Source organism: Brachyhypopomus gauderio, unplaced genomic scaffold (assembly GCF_052324685.1).
Source record: "Brachyhypopomus gauderio isolate BG-103 unplaced genomic scaffold, BGAUD_0.2 sc47, whole genome shotgun sequence".
Lineage (NCBI taxonomy): Eukaryota > Metazoa > Chordata > Actinopteri > Gymnotiformes > Hypopomidae > Brachyhypopomus > Brachyhypopomus gauderio.
The window spans coordinates 1,918,964-1,943,307 of record NW_027506873.1 but is presented as its reverse complement, the minus strand read 5'-3'; the positions used below and the strand labels follow the sequence as shown (position 1 = coordinate 1,943,307).

At 41.0% G+C, this 24,344-nt stretch overlaps 1 protein-coding gene across 3 annotated transcripts in view; it reads left to right on the top strand.

Annotated features, from left to right (window-relative positions):
* The window catches only part of xrcc4 (X-ray repair complementing defective repair in Chinese hamster cells 4), a 29,612-nt gene that overhangs the window by 860 nt on the left and 4,408 nt on the right, over nt 1-24,344 (top strand). For all 3 annotated transcript variants that reach the window (XM_076986585.1, XM_076986588.1, XM_076986586.1), the window contains exons 2-7: nt 9-164; nt 263-447; nt 9,381-9,547; nt 10,638-10,787; nt 11,305-11,420; nt 17,536-17,677. In XM_076986585.1, coding sequence (XP_076842700.1) covers nt 26-164; nt 263-447; nt 9,381-9,547; nt 10,638-10,787; nt 11,305-11,420; nt 17,536-17,677 — 899 coding nt within the window. In that variant the 5' untranslated portion in view covers nt 9-25. The remainder of the gene's footprint in view (nt 1-8; nt 165-262; nt 448-9,380; nt 9,548-10,637; nt 10,788-11,304; nt 11,421-17,535; nt 17,678-24,344) is intronic.

Sequence of the window (24,344 nt, the reverse complement as noted above, 5' to 3'; positions counted from 1 at the left end):
CATTTTAGGTTTTACACCTTTTGCTATGAAGGTGACTGTGCGCCAGATATCTATTTCTTCTAAACATGACTGCACATTCTACCTCAAGTTGGAGTGGACCGAAGACCTGGGATCTGGCTTTGTTGTTGTTCTCTGTGATGGCATCTCTGCATGGAGTGGTGAAGGTAGATTGTTTTACTGGCAGAATCAAATATGTTGCCTGAAAAGAGTTCAATTCATTTAAAAAATATTTTTCATCTGTGACTTTGTGTGTTGATCCTAGTATCAGAGGAGGACATAACCAAGGAGGCTCAGGAGATGGAGATGCCAAGGGAGAGGTATGTTCACGAACTGGAACTGGCTCTGACAGAAGAGGACCAGGCAGCCCAGAAGTATAGCTTCAGTCTGACTCATGAGAAGGCTCCAATACTCCAGCTATCTTATGACAAAGTGGAGAGTGACATCTCGGTGAGTTGTATCTCTTGGTTGGCGCTTCATGTGGTGTAGCTGTGAAGGGGAGGGATGTTCAGTCTTGAGATCCATGCTGGCATAGAGGTTAATTTCAGAATGGCTTAGGATGGCATTCCTTCACTGGTTCTTTCATCTTTGATTGCTCTGTGTGATCGGAGCACACATGTTGACTTCATGTTATATTTGTTATGCTACTATATCTACTGCCTTACAAAATTATAATGGTCAACATTAGTTGATTCAGAATGAGCACACTGCCCATGTTTAGTAAGTAAGTAAAAGTAAGTAAAATTCATTTATATAGCACTTCTCATAGGCACAAGCCACAAAGTGCTTTACAACGGAAAATAAAATAACAAAAAATAAAAACACAAAAACACACACTATAAAACAGAAATAAAATACAGTGCACAAGGTCAACGGCTGCAACCTCCACCACTAACTAAACGCCTGCGTAAAAAGGAAAGTCTTTAGCTGTTTTTTAAAAGTATCCACAGAGTCAGCTGATCTTAAATGTGGAGGAAGTGTGTCCCACAGTTTTGGAGCAACCACCTTAAACGCTCGGTCTCCACGAGTCTTTAGACATGAGCGTGGCACAGACAGTAAACTCAGGTTGTTTGACCTGAGTGATCGCGATGAAGTGTAGGGGTGGAGCAGGTCAGCGACATACACAGGAGCTGTGTTGTGTAGTGCTCTGTATGTTAAAGTTAAAATCTTGACCTGGATCCTGAATTCTACAGGAAGCCAGTGTAAGGATTTTAAAATGGGTGTTATGCGAGACTAGTGTTGTCAAAAAAATCGATATATCGATACGTATTGATACTGAACATTCTGAAACGGTACAATACTCTTTTCCATTAAGTATCGATTCTTTTTACATAAAATGCGCTTTCGTTTGACCCACCCAAGCTGCCATAATGCACAGGACAGTTTGTAATGCTAATATGGCAGCTAAAGCAAACGCAGTGCTGTTGGCTTCGAAGCAGATACAGATGGAAAACCGAAGGACATGAACAAGCCCGTTTGCAAGCGGTGCTTTTGGAACATTTCAACGAAGGGCGCTAAAGCCTGGTTGAGTGACCATAGCGCTCGACTCCGCGCGCACCTCGCGCGAACCTCCGTGAGCGGTGGAGGCTTTATACTTTCCGCTTTGCAGTGTTGTCCGAAACTATATGTGGTAGTATAAAAGAAACACCCCTCAAAACAGGGGAATGAACACTTACCTGACGAATTTTAATGCTGCTTTGTGTTTCAGTGTGTTTCAGGTTTGAAAAGTGCTGCAATTTAGGCTAAAGCACTTGAAAATGTTTAAATTGTAACTACTTCGTTTCACAACAAATATCTGTCTGACTGAACAGTTTTCTTGTATTACATTAACAAATACGAGCCTCTTGTAATTCCAGGATGAAACATGAGAGAACGTGAAGACGTTAAGATTGGGCGTTTTGAAAATAAACAACCATTAAATAATGTGATTAAAAGCGCAATATTTCGAATCATTTCGAGTATATGTATAAATATTTAACTTAATTAAGTTTAACGTGCTGGAAAATATTGGTACAAGCGCTTGAATTGAACCCTGCAAACATGACTTTGTTCATTGCGCTGAGGCGCGGTGCGCGCGAAGTTACAAAATTCGAGAGGTGCATGACCTTGCGTGCGCCGCGCTTCAGCGCGATGAACAAAGTCATGTTTGCAGGGTTCATACACCTTGTGGAATTCAAACACTTGTATGTCACTTTCAAGGTCCATTTCAATATTTCCCAGCACGAGCAAAGACACTTTGTCAGACGTTCAAAAGACGTCCACTGAAAAGCCAGAATGAAAGTTTTAGCGACGTCTTTTTTAAACGTCGATTACTGCCGTTCAGTTGCAGTTTTTGCACGTCCTGACATCCAATAAAGGTCCTAGTCAGACGTTCAGATAGAAAACTCGTCATAGACGTTCATGTTAAGTTAAAAGGTTAAGGTCCTAGTCACACTGTCAGATTTTGAACCAGTTTTGAACGTCCACCAGACATGCAAAAATGGGTCTGGACTGACCGACGTGATACAGACTTGATTTTAACGTCTTTCTGACGTTGCATGTTTGTTGGGATAAGTTAAATATTTATACATATACTCGAAATTATTCGCTTTTTTATCACATTATTTAATGGTTGTTTATTTTCAAAATGCCCAATCATAACATCTTCACGTTCTCTCCCTGGAATCTGACTTTGGTATCGAAAATGGTATCGAATTTCAATATTTTTTTAAGTATCGTATCGAAGTTGTAATTCTTAGTATCGTGACAATCCTATGCGAGACCGTCTGCTTGACTTGGTCAGTAACCTCGCTGCAGCATTTTGAATTATCTGTAAACGTCCACGAGCTGATACACTGAGAGATGAAAACAAGGCATTACAGTAGTCTATGTGAGATGAAATAAACGCATGGATCAGCATCTCTAGATCTGCTGTTGAAACCATAGATCTCAGTTTATTAGCACTCTTGCTTTTATTGGTTCAGTTGTTAAGTTATTTAGTTTTTTCAATAAAGATATTTTTCCCCTACAGGCCTTTTTAGCATCAAAATGGTGATCAGACCTAAATTAATTGTTTTTGTATTTTAGTATATGCTGAGTCTGAGATTTACGACATTCCTGATACATTTGGAAACATTGAAAAGATATTTTGAAATTAATTAAAATATATATTTTAATATTCATAAAAAATATACAAATGGTCTAATCATTGTAAGTTCCTAGGCCTGTCCTTGTACTACACGGTGAGAGTGTGACTGTCTTGCTTTATTCAATGAGACAAAACTTTTAATTGTTAAGCCGAATCACTGATCTTTGACAGAAGTGCTTTCTACAGGATTGCTAAAAATCATCTTATAAGGCATTGCAGATATAAGGTTGGTAAAGCAATTGGCTCTTATTGCAGCTAAATATTATGGCATGAACTGATTGGAAGCAACACCTTTCATGGTGGAGTGAAGCTTTGGCCTTAGAGTAACATTCTAGATGTACAGGGACACCCGTACCACCTGTTTCTCTTATCTGTTCTTACACTTTAATTAGATAACAGTCCATAAGTGGACATGAGTAAAACATGCATGAAACCTGTTGCACACAAAATGATCCCGTCAGTTGTTTTACTATTTTAATAAATGGGGAAAATGCAGCTTCAAAGGGAAAAAGATAATTTCTTGTTTAGCTTTTTTACACACAGCCATGCGTGATGCCTTAGAATGGAGGGTCATCTAGTAAGATGGGACAGAAACACACTTCTAATCTTCCTTCAAATAAGGAACACACTATATGTTATCACCATCTAACAGCATATGAAATGTGCACTTTACAAACATGCACATAAAAATGTTTTCCACTATAGCCATGGTTATTCTTAATACTGCACATCTCTATTCTCACTTAAGGATATGTACAGTTTACTAAGAACTTCCACAAGACCACAAGTCTGGTCCAGCAGCTGTTGATGCAAAGTACAATTAAATAAGTAGATGAATTATGGGCCGAATACCTTAGTTGAAATTGGCCTTAATACATGGAAGATGTTTTAATAACTACAACACTGGTGAAATAAAATCAACAACATAGACATTTTTGAAGCTGATAACTTGATGATATTTATGATATTTGACATTCTCTTTAAGATGCTCATTGTTGAGAGAAGAGTGGTTGTGGCTTTGAACCAGCAAGAGGGATTGCAGCATTGCCCTCAGAACAAAGGAGTTCCTGTTGGAGGCTTAATCTGGAGGGCACAAAACATGGTTTAGGTTGCTTGTGATGAACCATAAGGGAACCATAAGTTTCACTAGACATGTGCATCAGAACAAAAACTGTGCAAAGAGTACCCTTATGACAGTCATTATCTCAACGTGTGGGCAAGTGAATTGATATGAATGAATGCATTGTGCTTTTTGCCAACAGCACTGCTCAGCGTCGACATGTCCTTATTTTTCCTCTCACTGTGGAAGTGAATGCATGCACTGCTTCATTTTCACATTTCTCACAAACATGTATGATTGGATTGACTCAACATTCTGTTTGTATATCTACCAGTCAAACAGGAGCAACTTCACCAAAAGGTGTGCATGCAATTTGCTAATGGAAGTTCCAATGATTCACAGTGTTAATCCAATTCTTAGAGCAGCTAAGGAAAATGTATGTTGAGATATGCATATACACAGGCATTAAGTTTTAATAAGGTTCTTCAAAATGAAGTTCTTAACATAAAGGGTGACCCTACACTAAGTCTCTATGAATCTTAACTTACGGGATCATATCAGTTATATAAGCAATCTCAGCAATGAAACAGGAGAATTTCTCAACCAGTGACAACCAGCATTTACACTGTGCACCTATAGGCCTAAGTCTCTTGATACTTTCAGCTTGGAGCTCATGTATAGAATGTCAGATATCATGACATAACGTACATAGTTTTACAACTTGAAGTAGCATTTTACACAGTCAAGATGTATGAGGATTGAGTGATGATACACTTTACTCTCATACTGACTCATTCATAGGCTCCCTACTGGGGTTAATACACAATGGTACACATCATAGCACATGAACAAAGAGCTGATCAAAAGTCAAATTTATTTATATAGCGCTTTTCACAACACACATTGTCACAAAGCAGTTTTACAATTGTATGGGTCCAGATCCATAATGAGCAAGCCAAAGGTGACTGTGGCGAGGAAAAACTCCCTATAGGGTGGGGATTAGGAAGAAACCTCGGGAGGACCAAGACTCAAAAGGGAACCCATCCTCCATTGGGCGGCCCGTTAGCCGATCAGCGAAATACTAACGAGTAATAATAATAATAATAATAATTGGCAGGCACTGGCCCTGGCAGCCACCAGGGCTTGTTCATGTCCTGGTAACTGTTACTGAGCTCTGTGTTGCTGCTTCCTGTGAACCTTTCAACCATCCCCTACTGCAAGCGTTAAGCTCATAGTTACTTTCTAATTCTTTTCAATAGTTTTCTTGTGTTTTTGCCGGTTGGGCACTGTGAATGCTAAATAAGAGGCAAAATGGTTAATGGGACTGGTTATTTAGGCAGAGCAAAAGGCAATGGTTTTTCAATAGGAGTGACTAACGTCAATAAAAGTCAAATCACCTGATTTAATATGTGGAAAAGGCAGGCTTATTCATTCAATTTGATATGCATTATTAAGCAATACAGATTTTAAACAACTTAAACTGAGTTAAACTGAATCTGTGCAAGCGGGTTATCATAATCCATGGAATCTTATTTCCTTTTTGCAATACTGGCTTAAATATGAAACCGATGACCTGTAGTTCTACTAGACAAAAACAGTCAGCAATGTTTCTTTGTCCTTGGAGGGCCTTGCAAAAGCTTAGTTACTACTATTGGATCCAAAATCCAATGTTCTGTTTCTGTTTTTTTATACTGATTTGAAATAAAACTGTGATGTTTATGAATGTGCTACTATCGGTGAGAAGTACAGTCTAAACTACCCTGACAGTGACACTTTGAAGTTCCGAGACTGGTCTTACATAAGACATAAAGGAGCTAAATAGATGCATGTAAATTTTCAACTGACCAATGCAATGTGCAGTGACCTAGTTATAGAGACATTACGTATAAGAAATAATGGACATTTAAAAACACTCTGAGGATTGAAGCGAAACTCGGCCCAGGTGGTGAGTCTCACGGGATCCCTGCACACCATGTGTGGCACATCTGTTGCGTGACACCTAGAAAACAGTTATTCCCACTGCCACAAACTGAGATTGGTTCCCAGTACCCTTGCAGGGGGTGATCGTACTGAAAGTTGTGCTGGCTGGTTGATTGATTGCAGAGTTGTAAGTGTCTAATGCTTTCCAGACCAGCTATGTAAAGAAACAATGCTAGCTCTGTTGTGAGGTCTACGTGCAAATCATGGTCGATGCTGGTGCAGTTATGCTTTCCCTCAGTAATGCCTCTTTAATTGCAACTTCCTCTTTCTTATTTCTTTCTCCTATTCAGTTATTTTTAATAGTTAAATGTCAGTCTGTAGAATTTAATATGTAGAAACTGTATATAGTTTTTATATCATCTAGAATTTTTCTCTAATTATATTTTTTGAATAACACCATTATAATCATAGCCTGAGCTTGTTTAACTTGCAACAATACATGAGCAGTGAAATGCATTTCGTGCATCATCTTTCTGATGTTTTGATTTGACTGGTTCATTTTCATAGTACGTACTAGTTTCTACAGAATTATAGCCTATTTTTCATAACTTTATAGCTATACTTGTGAGAAAATGCTACACTTGCCTAAATTACATGGTTGTTTACAGTTTACTGGCAGGCCAATTTTTAGTATTGTAATTTTGTCAAAATAAAATTGGGCTGTTTTCAAACAAACATCTACTGAATCCAGATCCCCAAACACTAGTAAAGACAAATCGAGAAGTGTTCACGCTTTTGAGATTTCCTGAGACTTGGAACTGTTTTCTGAAGAACTGCATTGAATTGTTGTGAGTTTATATGTCCTCTTCATTATTAGCATCCAATGCACATCAAGCATCGTCTAACCCTTAACATTGTGATGACATCCTGGGTCATCACATACACATGTCCGTGATATCCTGGGTCATCACATACACGTGTCTGTGATATCCTGGGTCATCACATACACGTGTCCGTGATACCCCGGGTCATCACATACACGTCTGTGATATCCTGGGTCATCACATACACATGTTTGTGATATCCTGGGTCATCACATACACATGTCTGTGATATCCTGGGTCATCACATACACATGTCTGTGATATCCTGGGTCATCACATACACATGTCTGTGATAACCTGGGTCATCACATACACATGTCTGTGATATCCTGGGTCATCACATACACATGTCCGTGATATCCTGGGTCATCACATACACATGTCCGTGATATCCTGGGTCATCACATACACGTGTCTGTGATATCCTGGGTCATCACATACATGTGTCCGTGATATCCTGGGTCATCACGTGCACATGTCCGTGATAACCTGTGTCATCACATACACATGTCCGTGATATCCTGGGTCATCACATACACATGTCCGTGATATCCTGGGTCATCACATACACATGTCCGTGATATCCTGGGTCATCACATACACGTGTATCCTGGGTCATCACTTGCACATGTCCGTGATAACCTGGGTCATCACATACACATGTCCGTGATATCCTGGGTCATCACATACACATGTCCGTGATATCCTGGGTCATCACATACACGTGTCCGTGATATCCTGGGTCATCACATACACATGTCTGTGATATCCTGGGTCATCACATACACATGTCCGTGATATCCTGGGTCATCACATACACGTGTCCGTGATATCCTGGGTCATCACATACACGTGTCTGTGATATCCTGGGTCATCACATACATGTGTCCGTGATATCCTGGGTCATCACGTGCACATGTCCGTGATAACCTGTGTCATCACATACACATGTCCGTGATATCCTGGGTCATCACATACACATGTCCGTGATATCCTGGGTCATCACATACACGTGTATCCTGGGTCATCACATGCACATGTCCGTGATAACCTGGGTCATCACATACACATGTCCGTGATATCCTGGGTCATCACATACACATGTCCGTGATATCCTGGGTCATCACATGCACATGTCCGTGATATCCTGGGTCATCACATGCACATGTCCGTGATATCCTGGGTCATCACATGCACATGTCCGTGATAACCTGGGTCATCACATACACATGTCCGTGATATCCTGGGTCATCACATACACATGTCCGTGATATCCTGGGTCATCACATGCACGTGTCCATGATGTCCTGTCACTGTCATTATTTTATAGACCTTTCTTGCTACCCTTCACAGTTTTATATAATCATTTAAACATTTATGGGTTCAAGCAGATCTTTTTGATATTCTGTTACTGGTCAGAACCATAGTTTTACCTGTTTGAATCCTTTTAACCTCACTATTCATTTCCTTTCTCTTGACCCTGAAGAGACCTTTGAGAAAGCTGACCATCTGTATCTCTTTAAGGCTCCTGAAGCTTTGAGTCAGGCCCAAATTTATTACCTTCATCAAGCTGCTTTTCATAAATGTTTTTAGTGTGGCAATGATAGATGGTGCACTAACAATCCCCCCCAGTCCTGAAATTAAGAATGCACGAAGCTTGTAGAATCTCAGAGACTCCCGAGAGACAGAAGTCACTGAGGGCATCGGGGCCACTTGCCCAAGTTCAAATCCTGTTGCAAATTTGAACTGTGATGATACAAGTCACCAAAAGTAGAGAGTCCAAAGAGTTAACTTGGCTAAAGGCTACACCTTTTGGGAAGTTCACGAGGTAGTACGGGGAGGGCTCAGAAGATGCAGTTTTGAGAACATTGCTCATGGCCTGCCCATTACTGCTCTAGCACTATTTGTCATTTTTCACAGATTGTGACAATCCTTTAAAATTCTTTTCCGCAGTTTTTTGGTAACTTAATTATAGCCAGTCATTAATAATGCGCTCCATATCACAAGTCAGGGAGAATAGGCTAACTCGCACATACTTTGAAGGACGTTAAGCTAACTTTTCCTCAAAGTGTTCACATAAGCATCCTTCAACCATTACCACTTGCTCCCATCTGTGTTATGTAACACTCAGCCTGCAGGTCTTTAGATCTGCACATTTGCATGTACAGATTACATCATTTGCCATGGTGAGCTTGAAAGGAAATATCAAAGAAAAACTGTAGTTTAACATTAATATTTTCCAAACAATAATGAATTGTCATATTATGTATTAACATTTGTATTGCATTTATAATTGTGTATCGGTCATATACTTCCCTACTGACGATGCCATGCTGCTGTAATACTGGCGTGTCCCTGATTTGTATAGTTGTTATATTTTTGGCTCTTGCAGTTCAGGCTTGGCATGGTGGATCTGCTGCCGGTGCCTTTGCCCACTGAAGTCATTGGAGATCTCATCCGCTATGGGCTGGAGAAGAGCACACGTGTGCAGGCGGAGAACCGGCACTTGCACGAGGAGAACCATAGACTCAGGAGCGAACAGGAGCACATCACTACAGAGTGAGTCATCACTAAAGCAGAGTTCACTTCTAGGTAGTGCCTTTCTCTGTGCTAAAGAAATTATACTACCTTGTAATAAGTATTTGTTGTTGGTTTTTTGTGTTCTGTGCTTTTTCAAATGAAATTTACTAATGCAATTTAGTTTGTAATGGAATAAAAATTAATGTGAGAATGCAACAAAAGCATTCAAATGTATATGTGTAAAAGTAGATCCAGTTACCTAAAAGCACATTATTTATACTTAGATATGCATAAGTTCCATCTCCTCACTATGCATAAAGTTTCAACATAAGACAAAGTTTTTCTGAATTTGTCATTGCTAGGGAACTTAAATCTCACAAAACCCTTTTCCTCTTTGGTGAATCACCATGTTTGAGCAACTCTTACTTTACAGCTGTGTCCAAAGCACTTGCAAAAGTATGAGGTCATGATGTTTGCGTGCCATCATGATCCAAATGAAGAGAATCCTTGGTTACGTGTGTGTGTTTGTGTGTGTTTGTGTGAATGCTTATGTACACGTGTGTGTGTGTGTGTGTGTGTGTGTGTGTGTGTGTGTGTGTGTGTGTGTGTGTGTGTGTGTGTGTTGTTCAACACCTAATTAAGACATGGTAATTCCTGTGCCATCCAGTGTGTGCAGAGCAGTGGATAATGTTAAACTATTGATTATTGACATGTGCAGTTACAATATTATCTGTGCACTACACACCACTTAATAAAAGTCAGATATAGTTAGCTAAGCATCTAAGAAAGCAATGCAAAGTTTTAACAAAGTCAAGTTACAGAAATACCCTCATAGGCATTTTTATGATTTAGGGCACATGAGACACATGAGTATTACACATACAAAATGGTTACGGTTTATTAGTAATGCATTCCACACTGAGTCTGGAACTATATTTGGTTGTTCTCATGCACATTTTCTAGGTCTCCTAGCTGAGTCATCTCAAAGTGTTGTGCTTTTTTTCTTCAAACTGGGTGGGTAATTTTCTTTTGTTTAATGACCTAATAACTAGACTAGACTAGATGTTATGAACCCTTATTATTTAATGAATACATTTTATACAGCATGTCTTTGATGACTTCTATACAGGATGGAAAAATATGTTGAGGAAAAAGAGACTCTGGAGAGGGAGCTGTACAGCCGGTTCCTGCTGGTCCTGAATGAGAAGAAGGCCAAACTCCGTACCTTCCAGGAGACTATCAAACAACTGCAGGACACCATAGAAACTGAAAAGCAAAGGTACCACATTAGATGACCAACTTTAACCTTTCGCAGTGAATGTCACTTAAGAAAAGGAGACAGTATTATGTCTTTGATATATGTACAAAACCACAAGCAGCTGATTCAGAAGGAAATTGTACCACTAAATGCCATGAAGCATTTGAACATGATAGGTGTTCATAAAATAAGGTGATACTTTGAATAATGCCTAACATTACTTCGGAAGTCCTCTATACTCTGGTTAGCGTGCACTCTTTCACCTAATGCCTAATACATAAACACACCTCATTTAAAGGTGTGATTAGAAATGTAAATGGGGATGTCACGTAAAGCAACACTTTAACAATCCTTATTTTTAATTCAGTTAATAAGTAATACAAAAATATATAATATTTCAATGACATGAGTAGTTTACCTGAAAATATACTGCAACAGCAGAGATGAAATTATTAGACTTTTAAAACGTTGGTTTGATGTCTGCATTATGAATAGCTCACAATATATTAATGTAATGTTCTTCTGGTTTATCCTCCAGACTGACTAAAGAAGCAGTGGCCTGTGAACCTGAAGAGGAGGGTGACTACGGAAATACTACAGATGAGGAGCTGCCAGGCACTCCAACGCCTCCTCCTGCCAAGACCAACAGTAAAGGTATAGCAGCACCTCATTGGCAGAACATTTACGTGTGAAACCACGTCTACATCACGTCTACGACCTAAAGATAGCCCTGAACTCAGACTTCATCTTCATCTACACTGCTAGACTGATCATTAATAGACTGATCATTAATAGACTGATCATTAATAGACTGATCATTAAGTGCCTCATGCTTGGTTTTGCATAAGGCTCCAGATCTGCATATGATGCTGAAAATGACATTGGAGAGTTTATATTTAATATACCGGTCACAGCACATTGGAGAGTTTATATTTAATATACCGGTCACAGCACAGCCCTGCAAGGCTAGAATTCAGTACTGAACGTTATTAGCATTTCACTGCAATTTCAGCAAGACAGATTTGAGTTTCTGTGACAGAGTTAGTTGCTGTGTATAAGAATGCCAACTGCTTTAAATATAAATGTAGACATCCGTCATATCTATCAAATTCATTTATTAAATGGCCCAGATGTGAGGATCAGATGTGAGGATCAGATGTGAGGATCAGATGTGAGGATCAGATGTGAGGATCAGATGAGAGGATCAGATGAGAGGATCAGATGTGAGGATCAGATGTGAGGATCAGATGTGAGGATCAGATGAGAGGATCAGATGTGAGGATCAGATGAGAGGATCAGATGTGAGGATCAGATGTGAGGATCAGATGTGAGGATCAGATGAGAGGATCAGATGTGAGGATCAGATGAGAGGATCGGATGTGAGGATCGGATGAGAGGATCGGATGTGAGGATCAGATGTGAGGATCAGATGTGAGGATCAGATGTGAGGATCAGATGAGAGGATCAGATGAGAGGATCAGATGAGAGGATCAGAGCTAGGGTAGCAGTGGAGTTCTGCTTCAGTACGTGTGCAGTTCTTAGAGCTGTTAATGTCTGAAGAACAAGAACTGAAGAACAAGAACTGAAGAACAAGGCTTCATGTTGACCCCATTGCACACTGGAATTACTCATTATGTACGAGTTAAGATCTGGAAGTTCCAGTGACTGCACCAGATGGCCTGGTGTGGACGTGAGTGTGACAACGCACAGGTAGTTTCCTTCTGTTTATCCGTAACTCCACTTGTGTCACTAGATGTCTGCTATGATGTCATCGTCAGGATTTTTAAAATGAGGTGTTCTTTGGATTTCAACATTCAGTTATTTGGGGGTGAGGGACTTGTGGGTCCATCTGTACAGGCTCTTAAATCACTGCTCTCAAAAAGTCTGAAGAATAATGATTGGGAGAAAAAGGGGGGAAAAAGAGCTTTGTATGTGCTTTGCTTCACGTTTGTTTTTACTAGTGTAAACCCCATTGATTAACAGCTGCTAGAAAAACTCCAAAGTCAGAATTTCCTTCCTCTTTGTGTTATGCTTACTATTAAACATTTGTTACCGTAGTGCATGGTTGCTAGATGCAGGCTACTTTGTTTAGGTTGGTTCTCTCTGGTGATTTTATTAGGCAGATGGAAAACTCCATACTGGAAAAGAGGGGGAGAAGAGAGTGGGAGAAGAGAGTGGGAGAAGAGAGGGGGAGAAGAGAGGGGGAGAAGAGAGTGGGTGAAGAGAGGGGGAGAAGAGAGTGGGAGAAGAGAGGGGGAGATGAGAGTGGGAGAAGAGAGTGGGAGATGAGAGGGGGAGAAGAGAGTGGGAGAAGAGAGTGGGAGAAGAGAGGGGGAGAAGAGAGGGGGAGAAGAGAGGGGGAGAAGAGAGTGGGAGAAGTGAGGGGGAGAAGAGAGGGGGAGAAGAGAGTGGGAGAAGAGAGGGGGAGAAGAGAGGGGGAGAAGAGAGTGGGAGAAGAGAGGGGGTGAAGAGAGGGGGAGAAGAGAGGGGGAGAAGAGAGGGGGAGAAGAGAGTGGGAGAAGAGAGTGGGAGATGAGAGGGGGAGAAGAGAGGGGGAGAAGAGAGTGGGTGAAGAGAGTGGGAGAAGAGAGGGGGAGAAGAGAGTGGGAGAAGAGAGTGGGAGAAGAGAGTGGGAGAAGTGAGGGGGAGAAGAGAGTGGGAGAAGAGAGTGGGAGAAGAGAGTGGGAGATGAGAGGGGGAGAAGAGAGTGGGAGAAGAGAGGGGGAGAAGAGAGTGGGAGAAGAGAGGGGGAGAAGAGAGTGGGAGAAGAGAGGGAGAGAAGTGAGGGGGAGAAGTGAGGGGGAGAAGAGAGTGGGAGATGAGAGTGGGAGAAGAGAGGGGGAGAAGAGAGGGGGAGAAGAGAGGGGGAGAAGAGAGGGGGAGATGTCAGACACAATAAATGTTTCAGACAAAATAAGCGTTTCAGACACAATAAATGATCTTTATATGCTGCACTGCTACCACTTCCTCTTTAACTATAGATACTCCTTTGGTATGGTACCTCACTTTATGGTCACCTGTGCAGTTGCCTTCAAGTTGGCTTCTAGTGTTCTAGTGAAGGCCCTTTATGTTTATATATATTTCCTGTGTCACCCGTTCAGTAGGGTGAGATATCTTCTTCCCTACATTCAGGCCTACTGGAGGTCTGGTATTTTGAGTGTGTGGCTGTCTCTATCATGTTCTTCTCAACTCAGAGTGATGTAATTCAAGGGTTGGAGCCACTCCAGTTCAGGAGTCACAGAACCGAGCGCACCTAACACCACTGTGTCAAACCTTCGGCTTCGGATTCCTCTGTCAGTTCCTGATTTTTTTACAGAACTTTTCATTTTCCTTTTTTTGGAAGTTTGGATGCTTCTCTAGATTAATAATGTGCAAATGTTTAAATTAGTTAATCTTATTAGCCCTAGCTAATCTCCAAAGAGAAATTAGAGTGCACCAATAGCATATATACAAGACAAGAATATAATACATGTAGAAGTCGACGTAAAAAACATAATACAAAAAAAAAGTGAGAGATACCACATTTGTTTTGCATATGTGTGTGCATACATACGTGCACAAGCATGTATGTAAGTATGTGTGTGTGTGTGTGTATGTGTGTGTGTGTGTGTGTGTGTATGTGTGTGTGTGTGTGTGTGTGTGTGTGTGTGTATACGTCCACACAAATGTGGAGTCTATGTTTATGGGGTGGGTAGGGGATTTGATATATTCCCCACTCACCCTCCTCTCTCTTGGGTCCTCTAGCAGAGGCGTGGACGCTTGTGGATCCTGCGTGTTTGCTTCTGGGATCTACTGGAGCTATCGCCCCAGAGTGGGGATCACAGTGTGTGTGTGTGTGTGTGTGTGTGTGTGTGTGTGTATCACACCTTTACAAGAAGGAAGCAGTCAAGCAGCTTTCTGATATTAGTTTTTATAGGTATATCACTCACTCACACACATCACTGTAACTGGTTTTATTTTAGATGGATGTTTCATGTTTCCTTTCCATGTTTCCTTTCTCTCTCTCTGTTGCGTGCACTTGTGTGTGTGCATATGGGTACTGTAGATGCAGAGAGATTCAGATTGTGACTTTCCAGAGAAACAGTACATGTTGGACAGAACAACTTAATTAGCTATGCTAAATGCTTCTGAATTAGTTGGAGGAGGGTCTCATTTCTATATGAAGAAGCATAAAAATGTAAAAAAATGTAAATGTGCCATATTTTGTCAATTGTGATTTTTCACCGTAATCAAAATTTGTCCTCCGCTTTTTACCCATCTGTGCAGTTAGAACACACCCACACACCCACACACACACCCACACACACACACCCACACACACACACACACACACACACACACACACACACACACACACACACACACACACACTAGTGATTACTAGGGGGCTGTGGATCACACGTGCCCAGAGAGGTGGGCAGACGTAGCCCGGCGCCTGGGGAGCAGTTGGGGTTAGGTGCCTTGCTCAAGTGCACCTCAGTCATGGCCTCAGGTCTGGGAATCGAACCCACAACCCTCCTTTCAAAAGAACAGTTCCCTAACCACCAGGCCATGACTATTTACATCACAACATTCATTCAGGTCTAAAGTTGCAAGAGTGTAGATTTTTAGACATTAATTCATTGTCCATTAGTATTAATCCTTGTCATTGGAAATGACAAATCCTTAATTCTAATGATCTGAAAGTGTTCAACTCTTGACAAGTCTTTGATGTTTTGGTCTCATCTGTAGGTGATTAGTAGAGGTTCCATAAAAGGGGATGTGGTTTTTGCATCATCCTGGAGTGTAATATTAGCCACTATGAGCCAATAACAGCAGATTATTATGGGTCAGATTGTCCACTCTCTGAACAGGTATGACATGACCAAAGACATCATTTATGACTTCCTTAGTTCACACATTTGTCTATTTTTCTTGTGGAAGTCTTCATTGTCACTGTACATGTGCATAATAATAATAATACTAAGAATAAGAAACTTGTTGGGAGCAGGTACCTTGCTCAAGGTGCTAAAGGGCACTTCAGACAAAGTTTCAGCTGGTTTCAGGGCTTGAATGGACAGCCGTATGGACCCAGGGCCATGTCTCTAACTCGTCATAGATGTATGTAAGGGATGCAGACATGTGGAAAGTGAAGAGTTGTAATGCAAATAGGAACAAAAGTCTGTAGGTTTATAATAGAAGGTGGTATTTACACAAATCAGGAAACGGGAACGAAACAGGATGTGCTTATATTCCATATATATATATATATATATATATATATATATATATATATATATATATATATATATATATATATATATATTCCAGAGCAGGGTGGAACGTAAGGAAGGAAGACATAAACATCAATCTCAGAAAAAAAAAATTTAGTTCTCAGAAATACTTTTGGTACAGGTCTGGTGTGTGTGTGTATATAGTTTAAACTTGTTTCACAGTTATGTGGTTAGCATAGCATGGTCCCATTTTAGTGCCCATACTGACTAATAGTATTTGTGAGTAGGACTTGAAGTCAGGAAAAGGTTTTAGAGCTCTCAGACCATTTTCATTATGGATAGCTGTCTGTAGACCTTTAATGTCCACTGAAAGAAGCAAGTAGTAGTTTGTGAAGAGTCTTTAACATATAAAGGTAAAGGCAGAACTGTTGTTATTCAGAAACTGAGATATTATTTCACTCATATCATCACTCACAAAGGTTGCATTTTATTATCTGTCCAACATTGCATGCGTTGCCCTATGCTTGGTGATAATTATACAAGAATGTTGATAAAGGCCTTCATTTTCCACATCAATTACTATAGCACTTTTTAAACTCAGCATCTGGAGTGCTCACGTCTTTCTTATAATCTTTAAAGCTCTTCATGGTCTTGCTCCTGTGTATGTCGCTGAGCTCATTCATCTATCCTGCCCCTCTCACACCTCAGGATCCTCTATCCATGATCACCTGACTGTCCCACAAACCCATCTAGCAGCCATGGGTGGCAGATCATTCAGTGCTGCTGCTTCTAAACTTTGTCACAATCTCTTTGTAATGGTTATTTTCAATCTTCTCTAAGAACCATCTGAAAACTCATTTCTTTTCTCATTTGTGTTTTTTCCCAATGTAAAATGTTCTTGGGTTTGTGAAGTGTATTTTACATCCACAACATCCCCATTTTCTCAATTCTTTCTTTGATCACACCATTCTCAGTATATTCTTGATACAGTTACATTGGAAAATCCCACATGTTTTTCAAATCCTGGCTCTAGCTAGTCTAGCACTAATGGCAGTTCCTCATTCGAAATTAATTTTTTCCCTTTCTGATGTGCACAGACTGAAACTGATCCACATAAAACTTACCAGTTTTTTGTGACAATCTTGGGTCAAATGTCTCATGTCTTTATAGGGAAATAATACAGAAATGAATTTCTAGCATTCACCCTCTCTGCCACTACTGTCTTCAGTTTAGCCTTCAGGACTAAGCCGGCCTTTCTGATGATATTCTACAGTATGTTAATGTCCTTCACTGTAATATTACTGTTCCAGCAAACAACAGCATAAAAGATGGCACTTGAAACCACAGAATCGTTAAAACTATCCAGCAGCTGGCCTCTCACACCAGAGCACCTCAGGCTTCCTGTACAGCTAATAATGTACAGTTTGTATTTAACACATTTTGAGACAACCTTTGAGACAAAAAATATTTATTTGTGTATTTGACCTGCCAGTCCAAGGCTTACTTTTTGAGGCCACTGTGTGATATGTGGTGAGCACCATTACTTTGTCTTTTAGAACTGCTGGCAAGCAACCCAGTGGATGACAGCCTAAATGACATCACAGATGTAGCACCCAGCCGCAAACGACGTTTTCGTCATCTCCAGCAGCTGGACGTTCAGACCAAGAAGGCAGTTAGGGAGCAGCAACAGAGCTCAAGGTAAGGCCTTCACGGCTGTAAGCTATTTAATGCTTGTGTTAATCAATGTATCCAGGGTTATAAATGATTGAAAGTAGAAAACAGCATAGTTTTTAGTTTGCATGTCTGTTCTGTCCTTGCTTACATCATCTCTTTTGATGGGGGCAGTTCTCGTAAATGGAACCTGTCTGCATCTGCTATGTAAACTCCAGTGGAATTTAATGTCGCTGATAAACAGATATATTTGGGCATAATGTAAGTCAAACGTATGGTGACCAGAGATTTGAGGAATTGGACATCTCTGGTGGGAATGTATAACTGTATGAAACATGTGGAATAACCTTTTATAATGTAGCCTGTGCTGCATTCCATTTCCCTGAACGGATTAATCTGATGATTGCTAATGCACTCACGTTTGAAGCATTTTTCAGAGGATGTTCAGCTCGACTGTCGTGTAATTCACGAAAGTAAAAATAAGTTCATGTAAGTTAAACTAAGTTTAACTGTAGAGTTTAATAAGAGTAACTGGTCAATCTTTTTATCTGTTAAAATGTCTGTCATCAGTTTAGCTAGAAGAAGGTACTGCTCTGGAGAAAGCTATGACAAATCTCATTTTCTGTTCTCCAAAACTAGACTTTGACTGAATTGCTATCCATCTTTTGTGAGCCTGTAACATGAGGCAGCATTTCTTGCATAAATTATGTTAATTTAGCTAATCAGACCGCCTTAACCATGTATTCTCTACTTTTCTGGCAATAATGCATATAGCATTGCTTACACAATTGCAGACAGAAGGTAGCACTGGAAATGATCTGAGAATTATTACCAGCCTGCTTTGTCAAACTACCAGTTCATGCATAGGTGAACACTACCAGATGATGATAATTTAGACTGGTCACTCGTAGGTGAACACTACCAGATGATGATAATTTAGACTGGTCACTCGTAGGTGAACACTACCAGATGATGATAATTTAGACTGGTCACTCGTAGGTGAACACTACCAGATGATGGTCATTTAGACTGGTCACTCGTAGGTGAACACTACCAGATGATGATCATTTAGACTGGTCACTCCTAGGTGAACACTACCAGATGATGATCATTTAGACTGGTCACTCGTAGGTGAACACTACCAGATGATGATCATTTAGACTGGTCACTCGTAGGTGAACACTACCAGATGATAGTCATTTAGACTGGTCACTCCTAGGTGAACACTACCAGATGATGATCATTTAGACTGGTCACTCCTAGGTGAACACTACCAGATGATAGTCATTTAGACTGGTCACTCGTAGGTGAACACTACCAGATGATGATAATTTAGACTGGTCACTCGTAGGTGAACACTACCAGATGATGATAATTTAGACTGGTCACTCGTAGGTGAACACTACCAGATGATGGTCATTTAGACTGGTCACTCGTAGGTGAACACTACCAGATGATGATCATTTAGACTGGTCACTCCTAGGTGAACACTACCAGATGATGATCATTTAGACTGGTCACTCGTAGGTGAACACTACCAGATGATGATCATTTAGACTGGTCACTCGTAGGTGAACACTACCAGATGATAGTCATTTAGACTGGTCACTCGTAGGTGAACACTACCAGATGATAGTCATTTAGACTGGTCACTCCTAGGTGAACACTACCAGATGATGATCATTTAGACTGGTCACTCCTAGGTGAACACTACCAGATGATAGTCATTTAGACTGGTCACTCGTAGGTGAACACTACCAGATGATGATCATTTAGACTGGTCACTCGTAGGTGAACACTACCAGATGATGATCATTTAGACTGGTCACTCGTAGGTGAACACTACCAGATGATAGTCATTTAGACTGGTCACTCGATGTTTTATTGTACAGGGGTGATAGCTGAGGTTTTATTGCATGATTGTATAGCATGACTTGTGTTAAGACATGAGTTGGTCTGCACACCTCTTGAGAACACAGCCTGTTATCTTGTCAGGACCTACAGCTTTATTTCATTTCCTTTTGGTCTGGAGGACAACATCTGGGTCTATACTTACAACCATATTCAATCAATCAATCAAATTTTATTTATATAGCGCTTTTTACAACAGTTGTTGTCACAAAGCAGCTTTGCAAGTGCCGAGTCCTAGCCCCCAGTGAGCAAGTCAAGGGCGACAGTGGCAAGGAAAAACTCCCTAGTTTTTTTGCATGAGGAAGAAACCTTGAGAGGAACCAAGACTCAGGGGGGGAACCAGTCACCATGACAACAACAACAATTTAGACAGAAAGAAATAAAGAAAAGGAAAAGATGTAATAATGTCCATCATGGTGTAGGCTCATCCGGTCAGGCAGTAGGTGTCTGGCACTGGATGGATCGCTTGTCTCTCCTCATCTCATTATTCCTCAAGCAGGCGGGCAGCCATGTGGAAAAAATAAAACAGGGAAAATTAGCTCTGTATGAGGACATATACAGGACAGATGAAATTATAAACATTTCTGGAGTGTGGCAGCAACTCCGGCATTAAGTTAAATTATTACAGCCTAGCTAAAAAGGCAGAACCAGAAGGTAACATAGGCTTGGGGACATTCTGAGACAATGGCATCCATCCACTGCCCTGTCAACAAACTTGAGTGACCACGAGCAGTGACAGGACGACAGCACCAGCGCCCCAGTCTACCATAAAACCCTTCGTCTATGAACCCCTGGATCTGTACCTTTATCTAAGGGGGGATATTAATTATCAAACGCTAAACCAAATAGGTGGGTTTTCAACCTAGACTTAAAGATTGTGACTGTGTCAGAGTCCCATACACATTTTGGAAGGTTGTTCCAAAGCTGGGGAGCCTTATAAGAAAAGGCTCTTCCCCCTGCTGTTACCTTGTTAATTTGTGGAACTAATAAATGGCCAGCACCCTGTGATTTTAGTGGACGTGGGGGTTCATAGTAGGAAATAAGTTCCTGGAGGTATTCAGGAGCAAGCCCGTGCAGTGCTTTATATGTTAATAATAAGAATTAAGAATTTTAATAAGAATTAACAAGAATTTTAAAATCAATATGGAATTTAACTGGGAGGCAATGCAGGGCAGATAGGACTGGTCTAATATGCTGAAATTTTCTAGTTCTGGTCAGAACTCTGGCTGGGCATTTTGAACTATTTGAAGTTTATTTAGATTCCTATTTGAACATCCTGACAGTAGTGAGTTACAGTAGTCTAATCTGGAGCTAACAAAGGCGTGCACCAATTTTTCTGCATCATCCTGTGATAATGCATTTCTTAATTTGGCAATGTTGCGGAGATGTAGAAAAGCTATCCTAGTAGTATTATCTATGTATGTATCTAATGATAGGTCGGAGTCGAGTATGACGCCTAGGTTTTTGGCTACTGTTCCAGGTGTAATGGGGTAGTCTGCGAGATTAAGCATTAGATCTGGAATTTTCTGTCTTGCGGTCTTAGGGCCCACAAGGAGAACTTCTGTTTTGTCCTCATTAAGTTGGAGGAAGTTTAGAGACATCCAGCATTTAATATCTCTTACACAGGCCTCAATTTTTCCTAAACTGAGTTTGTCATCAGGTTTGGCTGATATGTAAAGTTGAGTGTCATCTGCATAGCAGTGAAAATTGACACCATGTTTGTTTATAACTGTGCCCAATGGTATATAATGTAAATAATAGTGGTCCTAAGATGGAGCCTTGTCAGCATGTAGTGTGACTGTCACTGTAGGTATATTGTTAAGAGCTTTGAACCTAGGAATGGACCTGTAGTTTGTGATGAGCTGAATTCCCTGCAACAGTCTTTTTACGAGTGTATAAAGACACCATCCAGTCAGATGATGCTTGACAGGATCTGGCATGAATAATGGAAAAAAACCTCCCAGATCCAGGTGTGCAAAGCTTGTAGATATGAATCCAAGAAGACTTGCCACTGTAACTGATATCAGAAGGGTCTTCTAGAAAAAGGTAATTGATCCAGTCAGTCACAAATCTAAGAACCAATCTAGAAGCTGATCCAATCAATCACACATCTAGAAACCGATCCAATCAGTCAGGCATCTGGAAACCGATCCAATCAGTCACATATCTAGCCTGAAATAATATAAAATGTAAATGTGCCATATTTTGTCAATTGTGATTTTTCACCGCAATCTAAATTTGTCCTCCGCTTTTTACCCATCTGTGCAGTTAGAACACACACACACACACACACACACACACACACTAGTGATTACTAGGGGGCTGTGGATCACACGTGCCCAGAGCGGTGGGCAGCCCTAGCCCGGCGCCCTGGGAGCAGTTGGGGTTAGGTGCCTTACTCAAGGGCACCTCAGTCATGGCCTCAGGTCTGGGAATCAAACCCACGACCCTCCGGTCACAAGACCAGTTCCCTACCAACAGGCCGTGACTGAAAACAGCACAGCAGTACTGTCCACCAGCACACTGCTGGTCACATGGTAACGGCCAGGTTTGAGCATAGTTTAACAGACGGCAACCAACAGAGATTTATTTATCAATCCATTCCATAAAAAAACAACAACAAACGTTATTTCCAGTTTGGCCATGAAGCAAAGGAAGCACAGGGTTAGTGGAAGGAGAAAAAGAGACCTGACGGAGAGAGAGAGAGTAACTAAACAAATAAAGCACTCCCCCTCTCTACATTCATGAAGTTTCAAAGCACATGAAGAAGCAGAATATCTGCTGAGTTTGCTGTTAGCCTGGGAGTTTTAATGTCCAGAAAACTTTAATAAGAAGCTGAAAGAACAAGCTGACTCCATCCATATATATTTTTTCAGCTAGAAAGAATAACCAGCTTGTGACTTATCAGGTTACATTTCTTGGTTTTAAGCTGGGATTGAGTGAAAAAAGTCTCATAGTACAGGCTTGCTCTGGATAAGAGAGGCTGCTATATGCTGAAAATGTCCATGTGTCCAAAGTGTAAATGTTGCGTGTGGGATGTTAAGGTGGTAGAACACTGATTTATTACTGAAATTCATAAGGAGAACATTTATAAGTTCAGCATTAAGTAGATGTAGAATTACTGTACCATTCAGTAATGAGCATAAACTGCAATCCACATTTCAGGAGCGAGTGAGGTAGCCGTACTGAGCAGTCAGGGAGGGGAGGAGGGATGGTGTGTGTTGAGGAGGAGGGAGGTGTGTGTTGAGGAGGAGGGAGGTGTGTGTTGAGGAGGAGGGAGGTGTGTGTTGAGGAGGAGGGATGGTGTGTGTTGAGGAGGAGGGAGGTGTGTGTTGAGGAGGAGGGAGGTGTGTGTTGAGGAGGAGGGATGGTGTGTGTTGAGGAGGAGGGAGGTGTGTGTTGAGGAGGAGGGAGGTGTGTGTTGGAGGAGGAGGGAGGTGTGTGTTGAGGAGGAGGGAGGTGTGTGTTGAGGAGGAGGGATGGTGTGTGTTGAGGAGGAGGGAGGTGTGTGTTGAGGAAGATGGTGTGTGTTGAGGAGGAGGGAGGTGTGTGTTGAGGAGGAGGGAGGTGTGTGTTGGAGGAGGAGGGAGGTGTGTGTTGAGGAAGATGGTGTGTGTTGAGGAGGAGGGAGGTGTGTGTTGAGGAGGAGGGAGGTGTGTGTTGAGGAGGAGGGAGGTGTGTGTTGAGGAGGAGGGAGGTGTGTGTTGAGGAGGAGGGAGGTGTGTGTTGGAGGTGAGTACAGTACAGTAGACAGTCAAGCTGGTGATGACAAAGGCAACAAATATCTCACTAAGATACAGTGAGGAAAATAAGTATTTGAACACCTGCGACATTTCAAGTTCTGCCACTTAGAAATCACGGAGGAGTCTTTTCATCTTAGGTGCATGTCCACTGTGAGAGACATAATCTAAAAAGAAATCACAATGTATGATTAAAAAAATATTTATTTGTGTGTTACTGCTGCAAATAAGTACTTGAACACACGTGAAAATCAATGTTAATATTTGGTACAGTAGCCTTTGTTTGCAATTACAGAGGTCAAACGTTTCCTGTAGTTTTTCACTAGATTTGCACACTGCAGCAGGGATTTTGGCCCATTCCTCCACGCAGATCTTCTCCAGATCAACCAGATTTCTGGGCTGTCACTGAGAAACATGGAGTTTGAGCTCCTGGCTAGGCTACTCAAGAATCTTGATATGCTTCTTACAGAGCCATTCCTTGGCTGTGTGCTTTGGGTCATTGTCATGTTGAAAGACCCAGCCACGACCCATCTTCAATGCTCTAACTGAGGGAAGGAGGTTGTTCCCCAAAATCTCACACTACATGGCCCTGGTCATCCTCTCCTTAATACAGTGCAGTCGTCCTGTCCCATGTGCAGAAAACACCTCCAATGGATGGTGTCTTTGGGATGGTACTCCTCATTCTTGGTCCTCCAAATACGGAGAGTGCAATTAAGGTGCAATTTGTCCATGACCAAATGGTCATGGACAAACCACTTTCTAAGTGGGAGAACTTGCAAAGTCGCAGGATGTTCAAGTACTTGTTTTCCTCACTATAGAAGTATGTATGGAACTAAAAATGTATATAATTTCACCCAATCAACTGAAACCCAGTTCCACAGTAGATTTCAAAGAAAAGTATCTGATCAGTATTGATAACGTGTGATATCCGAATGCAAGAGTTTGGTACTGAATTCATCTCTGCTTTTGTGAATGAGATTTAGTTTCACTTTGTTTTCCAAACTCTCTAAAACATGCATTCACATTATTATTATGAGTGATTA